The sequence below is a fragment of the Rhinopithecus roxellana genome, chromosome 8 (genome assembly GCF_007565055.1).
Source record: "Rhinopithecus roxellana isolate Shanxi Qingling chromosome 8, ASM756505v1, whole genome shotgun sequence".
Classification (NCBI taxonomy): Eukaryota; Metazoa; Chordata; class Mammalia; order Primates; family Cercopithecidae; genus Rhinopithecus; species Rhinopithecus roxellana.
This window is the reverse complement of record NC_044556.1, coordinates 95167462-95182000: the sequence shown is the minus strand read 5'-3', so window position 1 is coordinate 95182000 and position 14539 is coordinate 95167462. Positions and strand designations below refer to the sequence as shown.

Below are 14539 nucleotides of genomic sequence, written 5' to 3'. Positions count from 1 at the left end.
TTATGTCAGACATTATGCCGTAGGCCCATAGTTGAGCATATGCCACTTCTGTGCTCGAAAAACAGCTCAATGAGTGGACAGCTATGTTTGGTGGCAAATCTCACTTAGGACAAAAGCTATAGCCACCAAGTCACTCCAGTCATTTTCCCCATTCATTTAACCCATATTTGTACACATGTTGGGTAGATGTAACCTCATGCCCTCCTTCGGCTGTTCAGTTCAATAGGCATTTAACGGATGCCAGCAGAGTGCCCAGCTCTGACTTCTCCATCCTCTGACAAACCTACCTACACAAGGGTAAGCCTGACCCAAGGTCATGGCCATGGGCAGAATTAAGAATCACAGGGATTTTTGGTTTCTCACCCAACTTTTGCACCTCCGTATGGGTTCCTTTCTCTTGGCCAGCCCATGACCGTTCCACTTCCACAGAATGAACTGCAGTTGTGCTTGGGACCGGTGGTCGCTGCCTCCATGCAACGCAGCTTTGATCAGGAGAGCTCACTGTGGCCTCACTGTAGCAGCTGTGCGCCTGCCTCATTTTCCAGCCTGTCCCCCATGCCTCAGTTGCCTCCTCTGAGGCTGATGCTGGCTGTGGTGCCTCTGTTGCCCAGACTTCTTCCATCATGGAAGGGAGGGCTGCCGGTCCCAGAAGTGGTGGGGGTGGTCGTGATTGTCATCTTTTCCACTCATCTATCAGCTTGGCAGGTGTGCAGGTGGAGAGGGGGCCAGTGGGGACCTAATGTTGCATTCCTATCTCATGCTACTGCTGTTTTGAGAGGAAAAAACTCAGCACTTAGAAGGCTTCAGATGGGATGAGGAGGCAGGGAGTGGAGAGAGGATTCTTTACATTCCCCAGGCGGCCTGGGCTGGAGAATTCAGAGAAGAAAATGCCTTTGGGGCAGGTCAGGCCCTGCCTCAAAGTTGGCTGGGCTCTTGGGAGCCCATCCCCAGCCTTGGTTGGCTGGGCTCTTGGCTGGCTGGGCTCTTGGTTGGCTGGGCTCTTGGTTGGCTGGGTGTTTTGACCCTGTCCCCAGCCTTGCCCCTCCTCCAAGCTGTCTGTCTGCTTCTCCTTTCTGGCTACCCCATTCCTTCACCTGATGTCCAGCTGCCTATTAGGACAGTAAGTAGGTTGGGCTGGGGATTGGTTTCTTGATTTGATGGATATCAAAAGATCTCAGGGGGCCAGTATAGATCATTCCCAGAGTAGGGAAGCCTTCCAGAGCCCTCCTCGGGAAGACACGTAAACATTTATGAGCACAGGCCCTTCTTCTGTGCTGTGCCCATGATAGGGATGTGTATGCACTTTGAATTCTTTCACCCTTGGGAGGCTGGTGTCCCTGTTCACGCTGTGGGTCAGGACACCGCGATGCAGGGGGTCAGGTGCCTGGCAGGTCGAGTGGACGAAGAGCAATTGGAGCTCAGGTCTATCTGTGGTTTGCAGGGCTTTGCTGCCCATGGTGGGACAGAAGGGCTGTTCCAGCAGGATGTTCCTGGACATAGAGGATTCACTGACTCTGCTTGGTGGTTCCTCCTCACTTCCAGTCACAAGGTTTCTGAGAGACAGGACACCCTGGGGTGGCACCCACCCACCCGCAGCTTGGTCTCTGCGCTCCTCACCGAGAACCCCATCTCTGCCCAGCAGTCCCCTCCCTTCCTCCTGCCCTTCCTCTGGGCTGTGCCTCACCTCTTCCTGAGACAACAGTGGACCCCTGTGGGCCTCTGCTCTCGACCGTTCCCTGCTCTCCATGTGTGTGGGGTGATGTGTCACTTGCTCAGCCCTGCCCTCACCCTGCACTGCCAACCCACAGGCTCTGTTCTCGCCCACCTCAGGGACCATGTTCCCTTGAACCTCAGTGTTTTGCTTAGTCCCCTGACCCCATCCACCTGAGAAGGCCCACCTGCCCTCCAGACTCAGCACAAAGCCTCTTTTCACACTTGTCCCAATCAGGAATCTCACCACGTGCCGGGTGTGTGCTGAGCACCCTCCCTGCATTGCAGCATGTAATCCTCACAGCAATCCACTTTACAGATGAGGAAAGCAAGGCATAAAGTGAGGATGTGAACCAGGCAGTCGTAAGCCCAGGGCTGGGCTCTTAACCCCGTGCAGCTTCCAGAGTTGCCCTCTTCCTTGTTGCCGTTAGGAAGCGCTGTGATAGAGGAAACACAGCGATCGTGCTGATGAATTCCTTGTTGGTGCATCTTCGTCCCTGTGAGATGATGAGCCCAGAATGGCAGACACAGTTATTTGTCCCTTAACCTTGACATCCCTGGGGCCTGGTGCACCTCTGCACCCATGCCCTGTTGGGCCTCCGCTGAGTTCTCCCTGGCTGGTGTTTGTTGCCTTAGAGGCTGACGGGGCGGGTGTTTGTTCGCTTACGTTCATTGCCCCGTCTCTTTGGGCCCCTGGGTTTGTCCCTGCCAGCTGCCACTTCTACTGAATTTGTGATTCTAAAGGTTTTGAGTGTCCTCCCGCTCATCTTCCTCCTCTTCCCTGTTTGGAGGGGAGGTGGCAAGAATAGGTGTTAAGTGGCTGGTGAATGTATTAGGATTTGCTCCATTAAATGGTGATCTTTTCTGACAAGGCTTCTGTAGCCTTTGTCTCAACAATTTAGATCTGTCCAAGGCTGCCAAGCCAAACAGTTAGTTTTGGCAGCCTGCCCTCGTCTTTTACTGAAATATTACACATTCCTCTTCAGTGAGTGGGATGTTAAAAATAGACACTGGGCTCAGTTGTGGTCCTTCTGTTTTTAGAACAGACATGGCCAACTGAGACCCAGTTCCCCGCATGGGGCGACTGACGCCCAGCCCTGATCTGGCTGGAGGGAGTCCGCCCAGCAGAGCCTCCGTGGGCACTTGGGACATTGAGGCTGGGCTGTCAGTGTTGCTGTTAGGAGGGACGGTTTCCTTGTGGACTCTCCTATCTCCCCTGTCCCAAAGACTATAGAAGACCACTAAGTTGAATCCCCAAACCCTGGCTTTCTTTCTGTGGCCAGCGCCCATGAGCTGGCGTTCCGTGGCCCATAGGTTCCTCCCCTTCATGAGCCTCATCCTCCCGCCAGCCCTGGCTCCCTGTTGCTCAGTGCCGTGGGAGAGGCTGACATGACCTCCTTTCTCAAGAGCCCAGCTCTTTTTCCGCACCTGTAGAAAATGGATTTTTGTTCTAGGAAAGTCTAGGACATGCCCTGGACTGGAAGAGACGGGGAATGGCCAACAGTGTGGAGTCACCGAAGCAAAAAGCAGTAAAACTTACTTTGAAATGACAAAAGGGGCTCTGCCTTCCTGTGGCCTGCATGTCGGTGTGTCTTTGAAAATGAGCTTGGAGCCACTTTTCGCTCTGTCCTGGTGCTGCGTGCACAGACACCAGTACAGGTCCCGCGTGGGTAGAATGAGGTCCCTGGGTGGGATGGGCTGCAGTTCCTGAGAGATGGGCTTGATCTCCCCTGGGCCCCCACCTGGCCCTGCTAGAGTCTGTTTTTATTATAGTTCCTGGAGTTTTTAGAGCTGAGCAGAGTCGGATCTAGACAGGAAAAAAGATTCCTCCCCTACCCCAAGAGGTTTGTGTCTAGAAATTCTAGATGACACACCTGTTTCCTTTGGGGAAAGCAGTGGGGAAGAGGCCTAGCACCCAGCAGGGTGATGGATGAGGGCAGGTTTTTTTTTTTTATATATAGTAGTTTGAAATATTGATGGGGTACATGTGAAATCAGAGACTGTATGTTTACGTTGGGGTATTTGGGGCGTCCATCACTTCGAGTATTTATCATTTCTATGTGTTGGGAGCATTTTACGTCCTCTCTTATAGCTATTTTAAAATACACAGCACACTTCACTATAGTCACCCCTCTCTGCTATTGAACACTAGAGCAAACGCTTACTCCTTCTATCTCGTTAACCAACCTCTCTTCATCCCCTTCCTACCCACACACCCTTCCCAGCCTGCAGTATCTATTTCTTCTATTCCCCGCCTTCATGAGATCATCAGGGCTGTTTTGTTAAAGGAGATTGTAGTTATATGTTATTTGCAAAATTATGAACAGCATACACATACATAGGGAAAAAGACTTAGAAGCAAATGCATTGGAACTTTTTTCTTCTTTAAGTTCTTGTCTTCCCCATAGTCACCTCCAGACCCCCTAAACTAGGTAGCTGCTTCTGCCAGCAAAGCCCTCTCCTCTAGCCAGATGACACCCTCCTCTGAAGAGCTGTTGCCAGGTTTCCAGGTCTCCTGTTACCCAAGCAGGGATGGGAGCAACCTCTGTCATTCTGTTTGAGGAGGTCACACCCAGCTAAGTGCTGCCTGGTTCCCTTCCCGCAGCACCCCTGAAGCAGCCCAGGAACCACTGTGATGGGCGTCTCCCCCCAGCATCCCTGGCTCTGCCCACTGCTGCCCTCCACATACACAGGAAGTTCTGTCTTACCTTCTAGAGGCTTCTGAGCAAAGACACTCATGGGAGAAATTGCTGATCCTAAAAAAGCCTGGGGTTTGATGAAGTGCTCAGTTTTAAGTGCTGTCCTTACACTACAATTTCCAGATCAAAGTCAACTCTGTCCCCTGAGCTGGGCCACACTTCCAAGCCATTTTTAGTGATTCGCCTATTTCAAGAAACCATCATCTCTATCCCACAGTTTTTCTGTATTCTGTTGTGGAATTTGGAAATACGCAGAGTATTCAGAATGCATCACTCGGAAACAGTCCTTTGAAATCAAATTAGATCACACACATACATAAAGAAATCCTACTGTGTCCACTGCTCCTGGTGGCTTCCACGGGTGTCGTACCTGGTGTTATTTTGTAATGCAGGATGCCCAGCCATGGATTCAGGCTTGGAATCTCGCGATCCAGATTGAAATCCCAGCTGCCGATCTCGTAGTGGGCTGGTGACCTAGGACAATTTAATTATCACTCCAATTCTCCATTTTCTCATTTGTAGAATGAAAATAATAATAATTTAGAAACAACATTCCTGACACATCAGGCACACTGAATAATCTACATTGTCTTTAACCAGAGCTCCTGGAAGAACCAATGCTTTGATGGCTGTCGCCCAGGTTGGAGTGCAGTGGCACGGTCTTGGCTCACTGCAGCCTCTGCCTTCTGAGTTCAAGCGATTCTCCTGCCTCAGCCTCCTGAGTGGCTGGGATTACAGGCATGCATCACCATGCCCGCCTAATTTTTGTATTTTTAGTAGAGACAGGGTTTCACCATGTTGGTGAGACTGGTCTCAAACTTCTGAGCTCGTGATCTGCCCGCCTTGGCCTCCCAAAGTGGTGGGATTACAGGCGTGATCCCGCACGTGATACACCGCGCCCGGCCCTTGGGTTTTATTTCCTATAACATTGAGCTTCAGGGCAGCCTAGGCTTGCGTTTTAAAGTTGAATTCTTCATGGACTCATGATCTCATCTCCCAAGCCTGGAGGGAAGACGTCTGGCCATCAGAAGCTGGGCTTTTAGAAGTCTCAGACTCAGAGAGCGTGTGCAGCTCTCTATGTTCAGGGCCTGCAGTTCACACAGGAAAAGCAGTATTTCCATCCTTGCCCTGACAAATACACCCCTGCCTGTTGGTGAGAATCCTGGGAGAGTGCTGCTGTCTGCAGAGACTTAAAGAACTGAACAGACCGTTGATTATGTGAAAGACTGTGCATGAAAGGCATGAAGAACCGTGTTGTGTATCTTAAGGTAGCACAGGCAGCTTCAAATTATTGTACTCAGTGACTGAAAATGCTACTGTGATGTATGTACATCTGGTGGCATTAGAAATTGGGGCAGCCGCTAGAAAGCAGATTTGATAGTATGCATCCAAAACCATAAAAAGGAAAAGTTTAAATTGTTTGTATTTTGATATTTCACTTCTAGAAATCTGTCTAAAAAATTAACCCAAAATGAGGAAGAGATTGTATGCATGAAGATGTTTATGGCAACCTTAATTATAACAATAAGGCCTAGAAATAGCAAATTGTCTGATAATAAGAAAATGGTTAAGTAGGTGGTGTGACAGCTACTGAAATATTTTTATTAAATATTAAATGATTAAATATAATCATTAAAAATAATGGTTATAATGACCATACAACAACATGGATGATGCTTTTGATTAAGTGGAAAAGCAATACCCCAAATCACATGCCCAACAGAACTACAGCCTCATAAAACACATATATAAAAATGGTTACATAGAAATAACAAAAAGCGGTAGTGATTATGGGAGGAGGGAAGGATTATGACTGATTCTTTTTCTTTTTTCTATTTCCCAAACTTTTTGTCATGTAATTTTATTACTTTTATTTATTTATTTTTAGTATATATTTTCTTTTTTCTTTCTTTTTTTTCTTTTTTTTAATTTGAGATGGAGTTTCACTCTTGTTGCCCAGGCTGGAGTGCAATGCCGCGATCTTGGCTCACCACAACCTCTGCCTCCCGGGTTCAAGTGATTCTCCTGCCTCAGCCTTCCTGAGTAGCTGAGATTACAGACATGCACCACCACGCCTGGCTAATTTTGTATTTTTAGTAGAGATGGGGTTTCTCCATGTTGGTCAGGCTGGTCTCGAACTCCTTACCTCAGATGATCCACCTGCCTCGGCCTCCCTAAGTGCTGGGATTACAGGCGTGAGCCATACCATGCCCAGCCTGTTTTTTAATATATTTTTTGAGACAGGATCTTGCTCTGTTGCCCAGGCTGGAATGCAGTGGTGCAATTGTGGCTCACTGCAGCCTTGACCTCCCAGGCTCAAGCAATCCTCCCACCTCAGCCGACTGAGTAGCTGGGGACCACAGGCATGTGTCACCATGCCTGCCAATTTTTAAAAAAAATTTTTAGTAGAGAAGGGGTCTCACTTGTTGCCCAGGCTGGTCTTGAACTGGGCGCAAGCGATTTTCTGTCCTTAGCCTCCCAAAGTGCTAGGATTACAGGCATGAGCCACCACATCTGGCATATTAATTTATTTTAGAAAGAGGCAGGGAAGTATGAGGGAGTAGAAATGGTGAGGGAAGAGAGAAGTCTTCAGAATTGATTCTAAAATCAATTGAGATTACAAATCATAATTGAGATTACAAATTGCTTGTTCTGCAGAGCTTGGAAGACAACATTCTACTCCAAAGAGGTGGTTTAGGTTGCCATGTAATGATTTTGGTGGTCAAAACAGCTCAGCAGTATCATTTTTAGAGATCACTGTGGTTAGCAACATCCAGATCAAGGAAAGCATTTTGTGGGTGCTCAGATGTGGGGCATGGGCTGTGACGGGTGCTGGGCCCTGCCCTCTGGGTGTTTGTGATCTGAGGCTGGGTTCTGACCCTGGCCGCGAGTGCCCTTGTGTTGCAGTGTGTACCTTTCCTCATTATTCTCCCAGTGAGGGTCATCACCTGCCAGGAAGGTGCTAGAACCACGCTGGAGGAGACAGGCAGGTGCCCTGTTTACCCAGCAGAGAGCCCTTACTCATCGGTAATACTGAGATGCCTTGAGCTGCATGTAGCATAGTGCATGAGGGGTTGTATTAGTATTAGTGTGTTCTTGTGTTGCTTTGAAGAAATGCCTGAGACTGGGTAGTTGATAAAGAGAAGAGGTTTAATTGGCTCACAGTTCTGCAAGCTGCACAGGAAACATGGCCTCGGCATCTGCTTGGCTTCTGGGGAGACCTCAGGGGGCTGTGGCTCATGGTGGAAGGCAGAGGAGAGCAGGTATCTCAAATGGCAGAGCAGAAGCAAGGGGGAGAGAGGCAGGGGGAGGTGCCACACCCTTTTAAATGACCAGATCTCATGGGAACTCACTATCATGAAGATAGCATCCACCCCATGATCCAGACACCTCCCACCAGGCCCCACCACCAGCACTGGGGATTACAGTTCAATATGAGATTTGGGAGGGGACCACCACCCACACTCTCTCATCTGGCCTTGGCATTTAAGCTTCTGATGCATTTCGGCTGTGCAATGGAAGTCCTGACCATACCCACCACTCAAGACAGACAGTTCCAGCACATGGGCAACAACTCGTGTGTGGCTGGCATGCGTCTGCATGCTGAGGAGGGGGTACGTGAGCTGGCACACCTATAATGGTCGATTCTCAGTATCACTTTCTTTTTTCTCTCCTTTCTCACGTCCCACCCTAGAGTCAGATGGAGTTCAGTATCTCCGCCCTATCCATCCAGGAGCCGAGCAACGGCACCACCGCCAGCGAACCCAGACCACTGTCAAAAGCTTCCCAGGGCTCCCAGGCCCTCAAGTCCTCCCAAGGCAGCAGGTCCTCCAGCCTGGACGCCCTGGGCCCCGCCAGGAAGGAGGAGGAAGCATCCTTCTGGAAGATCAATGCTGAGAGGTCCCGAGGGGAGGGGCCTGAGGCCGAGTTCCAGTCGCTGACCCCTAGCCAGATCAAGTCCATGGAGAAGGGGGAGAAGGTCTTGCCTCCCTGCTACCGGCAGGAACCTGCCTCGAAGGACAGGGAGGCCAAGATGGAAAGGCCTAGCACCCTCCGTCAGGAGCAGCGTCCTCTTCCCAACGTGAGCACCGAACGTGAGAGACCCCAGCCCGTCCAGGCCTTCAGCAGCACGCTGCATGAAGCCGCCCCCTCCCAGCTCGAGGGGAAGCTGCCGTCTCCTGACATCAGGCAGGACGACGGGGAAGACACCCTGTTCTTGGAACCCAAGTTTGCACAGGTGGGTGGCCTGCACCAACGTGTTCTCAGGCAGGGTTGCACCTTCTTCCATGGGGACTGAGAGGGTCCCCTACAAAGCAGGCAGGCCACAGGTGCCCATGCTCTTTTTCCTCTCCCCCCGCCTTCCTCCTTCCCCTGCCTCTTCCTCAGAGGATGCCTAGGCTCAGTGTGCTGAACCACCAACACATATGCAACAAAACAAGTTTTGCGAGTCGATCTGGGTGCTGATTTGTGTGCCAGTTAGTGGATTCCGTGGCCCACTGCGCTTTCCTGGGTGTGGGGGCTGCTATCAGAAGAGGCCCCCGGAAGGTGCTACGCCCAGGGCTGTCACAGCTCAAGGCTGTGTTAGGCCTTCTTTTTGGGAGCTATCCATAGAGGCAATGGTCTGTTCTTTAGGATTGGCCTGGATTTGGACCAGGGTAGCAGCCTGCTGGCAAGCTGCCTGCTGGCAAGGTGGGCAGGCACACTTGGGAGGCCACACTGGGTCTTGCCCCTCTGTGGGCCTTGCTGGACTCCTGGCTGCCTTGCTGAGGAGTGAGCCCAGGATGCAGTTTCCTTCATGTTAGCCGCACCCGGCCTCCTATGGCTCTTGAGACTCCTTGGTTCTTGTGGTCACTGTTCTTTTTTTTTTTTTTTTTAATTTTTTTTATTTCCATAGGTTTTTGGGGAACAAGTGGTATTTGGTTACATAAGTTTTTTAGTAGTGATTTGTGAGATTTTGGTGCACCCATCACCCGAGCAGTGTACACTGAACCCAGTTTGTAGTCTTTTATCCCACACCCTTCTCCCACCTTTTCCCCCGAGTCCCCAAAGTCCTTTGTGTCATTCCTATGCCTTTGCATCCTCACAGCTTAGCTTCCACTTATGAGTGAGAGCGTATGATGTTTGGTTTTCCATTCCTAAGTTACTTCACTTATTATTAGAATAATAGTCTCCAATCCCATCCAGGTTGCTGCAAATGCCATTAATTCATTCCTTTTTATGGCTGAGTAGTATTCCATCATATATATACACACCACAGTGTCTTTATCCACTCACTGATTGGTGGGCATTTGGGCTGGTTCCACATACTGAATTTTAAAAGTTTTTTTATTATGATAAAATATTATTAATATAAAATATTATTATTATAAAATTTACCATTTTAACCATTTTACAGTATACATTTGGTGGCATTTGAGTACATTCTCAATGCTGTGTAACCATCACTACCATCCATCTGCAGAACCCCTTTCAACCTGCAGAACTAAAGCTCTGGACCCATTCAACACTAACATCCCATTCCTCCCTCCCCCGCAAGCTCCTGGCAAGCACCATTCCACTTTCTGTTTCTGTGAATTTGACTCCTCTAGGTACCTCATATAAGTAGCACCATATAGTATTTACCCTTTTGTGACTGACATTTTACTTAGTGTGGTGTCTTCAAGGTTCATTCATTTTGTAGCATATGTAGAATTTCCTTCTAAGGCTAATATTCCATTGTGTGCTTAGACCACATTTTGTGTATACACCGATCCATCAACAGACACTTAGGTTGGCTATTGTGGTCTGTTAGGAATAGTGCTGCTGTGAACACGTATGTACAAATATGTGTTCCAGCCCCTGCTTTCCCTTCTCCTGGGTGCATACCCAGATGTGGAATTGTTGGATCACATGGTGGTTCTATTTCTACTTTTTTGAAGAACCTGCATCCTATTCGCCACAGCAGCTGCGTCATTTTACATTCAACATGGGTTCGAGTTTCTCCACTCCCTTGCAAACTTGTTATTTTCTGTGTCTGCTAGCGCCATGCGAAGGGGTTTGAGGTGGTGTCTTGCTGTGGTTTAGACTTGCCTGTCCCTGATCATGAGTGGTGTTGAGCCTCATTTCATGTGCTGATTGGCCATCTGTGTCTCTTCTTTGGAGAAATGTCCAATGGTCCCTTGCCCATTTTTAAATTTTTGGTTATTTTGTTGTTGAGTTGAGATCATCACTGATAACGTTGAATGTCACCCAGAGTGGATTTCCAGTGCTTCCATGCCTCCCTTGGCAGATGGCTGCACGTGCTGTCCTCCTGAGGAGGGAGGATCCAGCAGTGCTAGTACCTTCTCCCCACCTCGGCTCCCCATCAGCGCTCCAACCTGTCCTCCTCTTCATGTTTCTGCACCTTCTTAAGCCAGTGCTTTCAGCCCTCTCGTTTCCTGCCTCCTCTGGTACCTGCCTGTTTCTCCGTTCTGTTTTCTGTCTACATCCTCCTGCCCATCAGCTCCTCCTTACAGACAGGCTGTGTTCGCTGCCTCCCTAAGCAGCACTCTTCTCTGAGACTCTGCACTGGGGGCTTCCTCTGAAGGACGTATTTCCATAAAATAGGTGATAGTCCCTACTCTCAAGAGAAGCAGGAACGTGTTTCTGTGTGGGCAGTGGAGAGTAGGAGACAGCACATGAAATTCCTTTGAGAGAACAGATTTCTGAGAGTAAAGCACAGTGAAATGCCACTGCATTGAAGAAACTGGAAGGAAACCAGAATAAGGAAGACTGGATTGCACCTCTTCCATTCTGCATGTTTTGCCTCACTCTGCACCAGTCTCACGTGCAGCCAAACTGGGCCTGAGACAGGTGTCAAGGGCAAGCCCCTTAGGCCATTGCCTGCTCTTGCCGCCATGTATGCATTTTCTGCTTGCCGGCTGCTTGGAGGGCGGAGAGTCAAGGTTTCTTTGCTCAAGAGGACCTCAGCGCACCAGGTAAATGTCTGCCGGTGTTAGGCTGGAGGAAAGGGACATTGGAAACAGGCTGCTGAGTGGAAGCCAGTCAGAAGGTTTATGAAAACAGCAGCAGCTTGAGACAGCCTGTGCTTACAAGAGGGGACCTGTCAGTCAAGCCCTTTCCCCTGAAAGAACAATGAAATTAAACCAGGCCTTGTGGTGCACACCTGGTGCATGCCTGTAGTCCCAGGTATGTGGGAGGCCGAGGCGAGAGGATCGCTTGAGCCCCGGAGGCTGAGCCTGGAGTTTGGGAAAATCACCTCATAACCTTTCACAAGATCTGAAAGAAATAAGCTTCACGTTCTTTCCATGCTTTGTTTACTTTCTCAACTTTGCAAGTTCTTTTTTGTTGTGTTTACGTGTGATGTTTATTTTATATTTGAAGGAATATCTTTATGAATTGTTCTCTTATTTAGGATGAATAAATTTGAACATGGCTGTCATTCAGAAACATAAAAGATTTATGGAAAAATTCAGAGACATCGTTCTTTTCTCTGTAAGGTCTGTAAGCTGCTCCCAGACACGCCTGGAGTTGAAGAGGGGTTAGTGTTGGGTGCTGGCAGAGTGTAGATTGCATTGAACTTTATTTAATCTTCTGATTTCAAGCACTGAGATAAATTGAGGTCAGGGAACCTCTGAGACAGAAGTAGGTTCTTTTATCTGGGTCGTTTTAAATGAGATGCTGTTTTTAGATTATGCGTAACTGAAAAAAAAAGGCTCACGTCTGTCTTCCATGTTTTTGTCCCTTCTCCAGGTCAGCTCAAGTAATGTCGTCTTGAAGACGGGATTTGACTTTCTGGACAATTGGTAAAATGTATTAGAAAAATGCAATGAAGAACCCTAAAATGTTTTCCAAAGTGGTGTGGTGGAGGAGGATAAAAAGGGCCACCTTTTCCTATGTATTTTCCTGGTTTCTTGACACTCTTTTCTTAATCATTTGGAAACTGGTCAATATTGCAGATTTTTTCTTTTTTGGTAGAACCAGATATATATGCTATTTTCAGTGATTTGATAACAGAAGTTTTACATTTGGAATTTTTAAGGTCTGTTAATAATTCAGGAGATCTTGTAAGTAAAACTTCTGTTCCCAGCTCCACCCAATTTTCTCCTCCTCAAAGGATGTATTCCACCAAGTCACAAAAATTGTAAAAGTGATTTCCATCTCCTTCTCCATTATTTCCCCTCCCCCCTCCCCTTTTTAACATATGGGTTCCTTTTGAGGGGTGATTGAGGGTCATGTTATCAGCCATGACATCAGCGTGCTGGCCGTGACCCCGGAAAGATTGGCCCCCAGAGACCTTCTTAGCCAGCACTCGCAGCTGTCCGGGACTTCTCTGGCGGAAGCCACGTCTCTCACATCATGTGCCACCCTCCACTTTCACGCCATTTCCAGGGAACAGACTGCGGGTATGTGGCAGCGTAGTCTTTAAGCTGCCCTGATACGTATTCAGAGTACGGATCATTGTTTTTAAAAAAGAGTTGCATGTTTAAAGAGTTTTGTATTAACTTTTCATTATTTTGTATCTAGATTATCAGCAGTGGGGCTACCACTTTCTTTGGTTTTGTATCCATTTCCTCTTGGAAGTTCTTGTTGCTTATGTGACCTGTTGGTTGTTCCCTGGACTGGGCACCTGCAGGAGTCAGGGCAGATGGCAGGCGTGGCTGGAGGACAGGGCTCTTCTGCTTAGTTGTGTTAAAGTCTTCCAGCGTGGGACTGGTAGGAGCAGTGGGCATTCTTTTTCCTAAGGGCTAGCCAGGCTGCATCATGACGGACCTTCCCCAGCCCTGACCACCACCAGAAGCAGAAGAGTGGAGTTTGTGATCACCTCAGCAGCACCCGTGGAGGCCTGCATGGTGTCATAGCAGCAGTATCTCTTGGAGCTGGTGCAGACGCCAAGGCTGCCCAGTGGTACAAGGTGGCCCACCTCCCCTAGGGAAGCTGCTGCACTCACAGGCTGCCCTGCCCAGTGGCCCTGGAGCTATGTGAGCCTGCAGGGGGCATCCAAGCAGAGCCTCAAGCCCGGTATGGCGCCATCTCCACGTTGCCATCACTGCATTCTCACCTGAAGCCTTAATCTCTGCGACCCCTGCCAGTGAGCGCTTGGTTTCAATACCAAAGTGTGTCTTTTTTTTTTTTTTTTAATGCGTGTTTCATAGGACCTTCTGAAATGATTTCCAGAATATTTTATCTGGCTCCAAAATAAAGCACATCACAACTCACCTCAACCCCTCATCACCTGCAGGAAAGTTTCTGCCAAAGCTGTGGCAGAGCCAACATTTGGTTCAGTTCTTGCCAATTGCTTTATGTCCCTAAACCTCATTTGGCTCCTTGAGGTGTATTTTATCTTTCTCCTTCAGTGATTTACTGTCACTTTTCAAATATTGGTTCTTTCTGTACCATTGAAGTATAGTCGATATATGCGAGGCAAAAAAGGTTTCAGCACGGTGGTGAGGGGAAAAGGAGCTTAGAAATCCCAGTTGGCACAGCCTGAGCAGGCGCCAGCTCCCCTTGGGGCTAATGGCACCGTTCACACAGGAATTCTCAGAATCAGCAGCCACCTGCCTCCACCTTCTGCCTGGAGAGCACGGGGCTGTTACAGAATCTGTGGTAGCAAATGTATATGTATGCGTTTGTATTCTGTAGTGTTGGCGTAGCACAGAAGAAAGACCTGTGTCTTAGACACTAGGCCGAGGTTATCTGCCTCTTCTCTTGGGAGGAATTCTGATGATTTTATTTTTTCTTTTTTTGAGACAGAGTCTCGCTCTGTCACCCAGGCTGGAGTATAGTGGCGCAATCTCAGCTCACTGCAAGCTCCACCTCCTGGGTTCACACCATTGTCCTGCCTCAGCCTCCCAAGTAGCTGGGACTACAGGTGCCCACTACCACGCCAGGCTAATTTTTTTTTTTTTTTTTTTTTTTTAGTCAAGACGGGGTTTCACCATGTTGGCCAGGATGGTCTCAATCTCCTGACCTCGTGATCCACCCACCTCAGCCTCCCAAAGTGCTGGGATTACAGGCGTAAGCCACCACACCCGACCAGGAATTCTAATTTCTTTCCCACTTTCTCATAAAGCCCAATATTCTCTCCAAGTTCTTCTTGGTGCTGAGGGCTGTGGATATTATTGAAAGCTTCTGCCTCACTTAGTACCGAC

General features: G+C 48.6%; 1 protein-coding gene across 2 annotated transcripts in view; it reads left to right on the top strand.

The window, feature by feature from the left end:
- The window catches only part of C8H1orf198 (chromosome 8 C1orf198 homolog), a 30048-nt gene extending 16436 nt beyond the window's left edge, over window positions 1-13612 (top strand). The window contains exons 3-5 of one of the 2 annotated variants that reach the window (XR_749172.2): window positions 8104-8646; window positions 11803-11887; window positions 12141-12230. Coding sequence is in view for 1 of the 2 variants with exons in the window: in XM_010374045.2 (XP_010372347.2) it covers window positions 8104-8646; window positions 12141-12197 (600 nt within the window). In the remaining variant the exon portion in view is untranslated. Of the gene's footprint in view, window positions 1-8103; window positions 8647-11802; window positions 11888-12140 lie in introns of both variants that reach the window. The other variant, XM_010374045.2, reaches the window with a different exon arrangement.
- The last annotated feature ends 927 nt before the right edge of the window (window positions 13613-14539 follow it).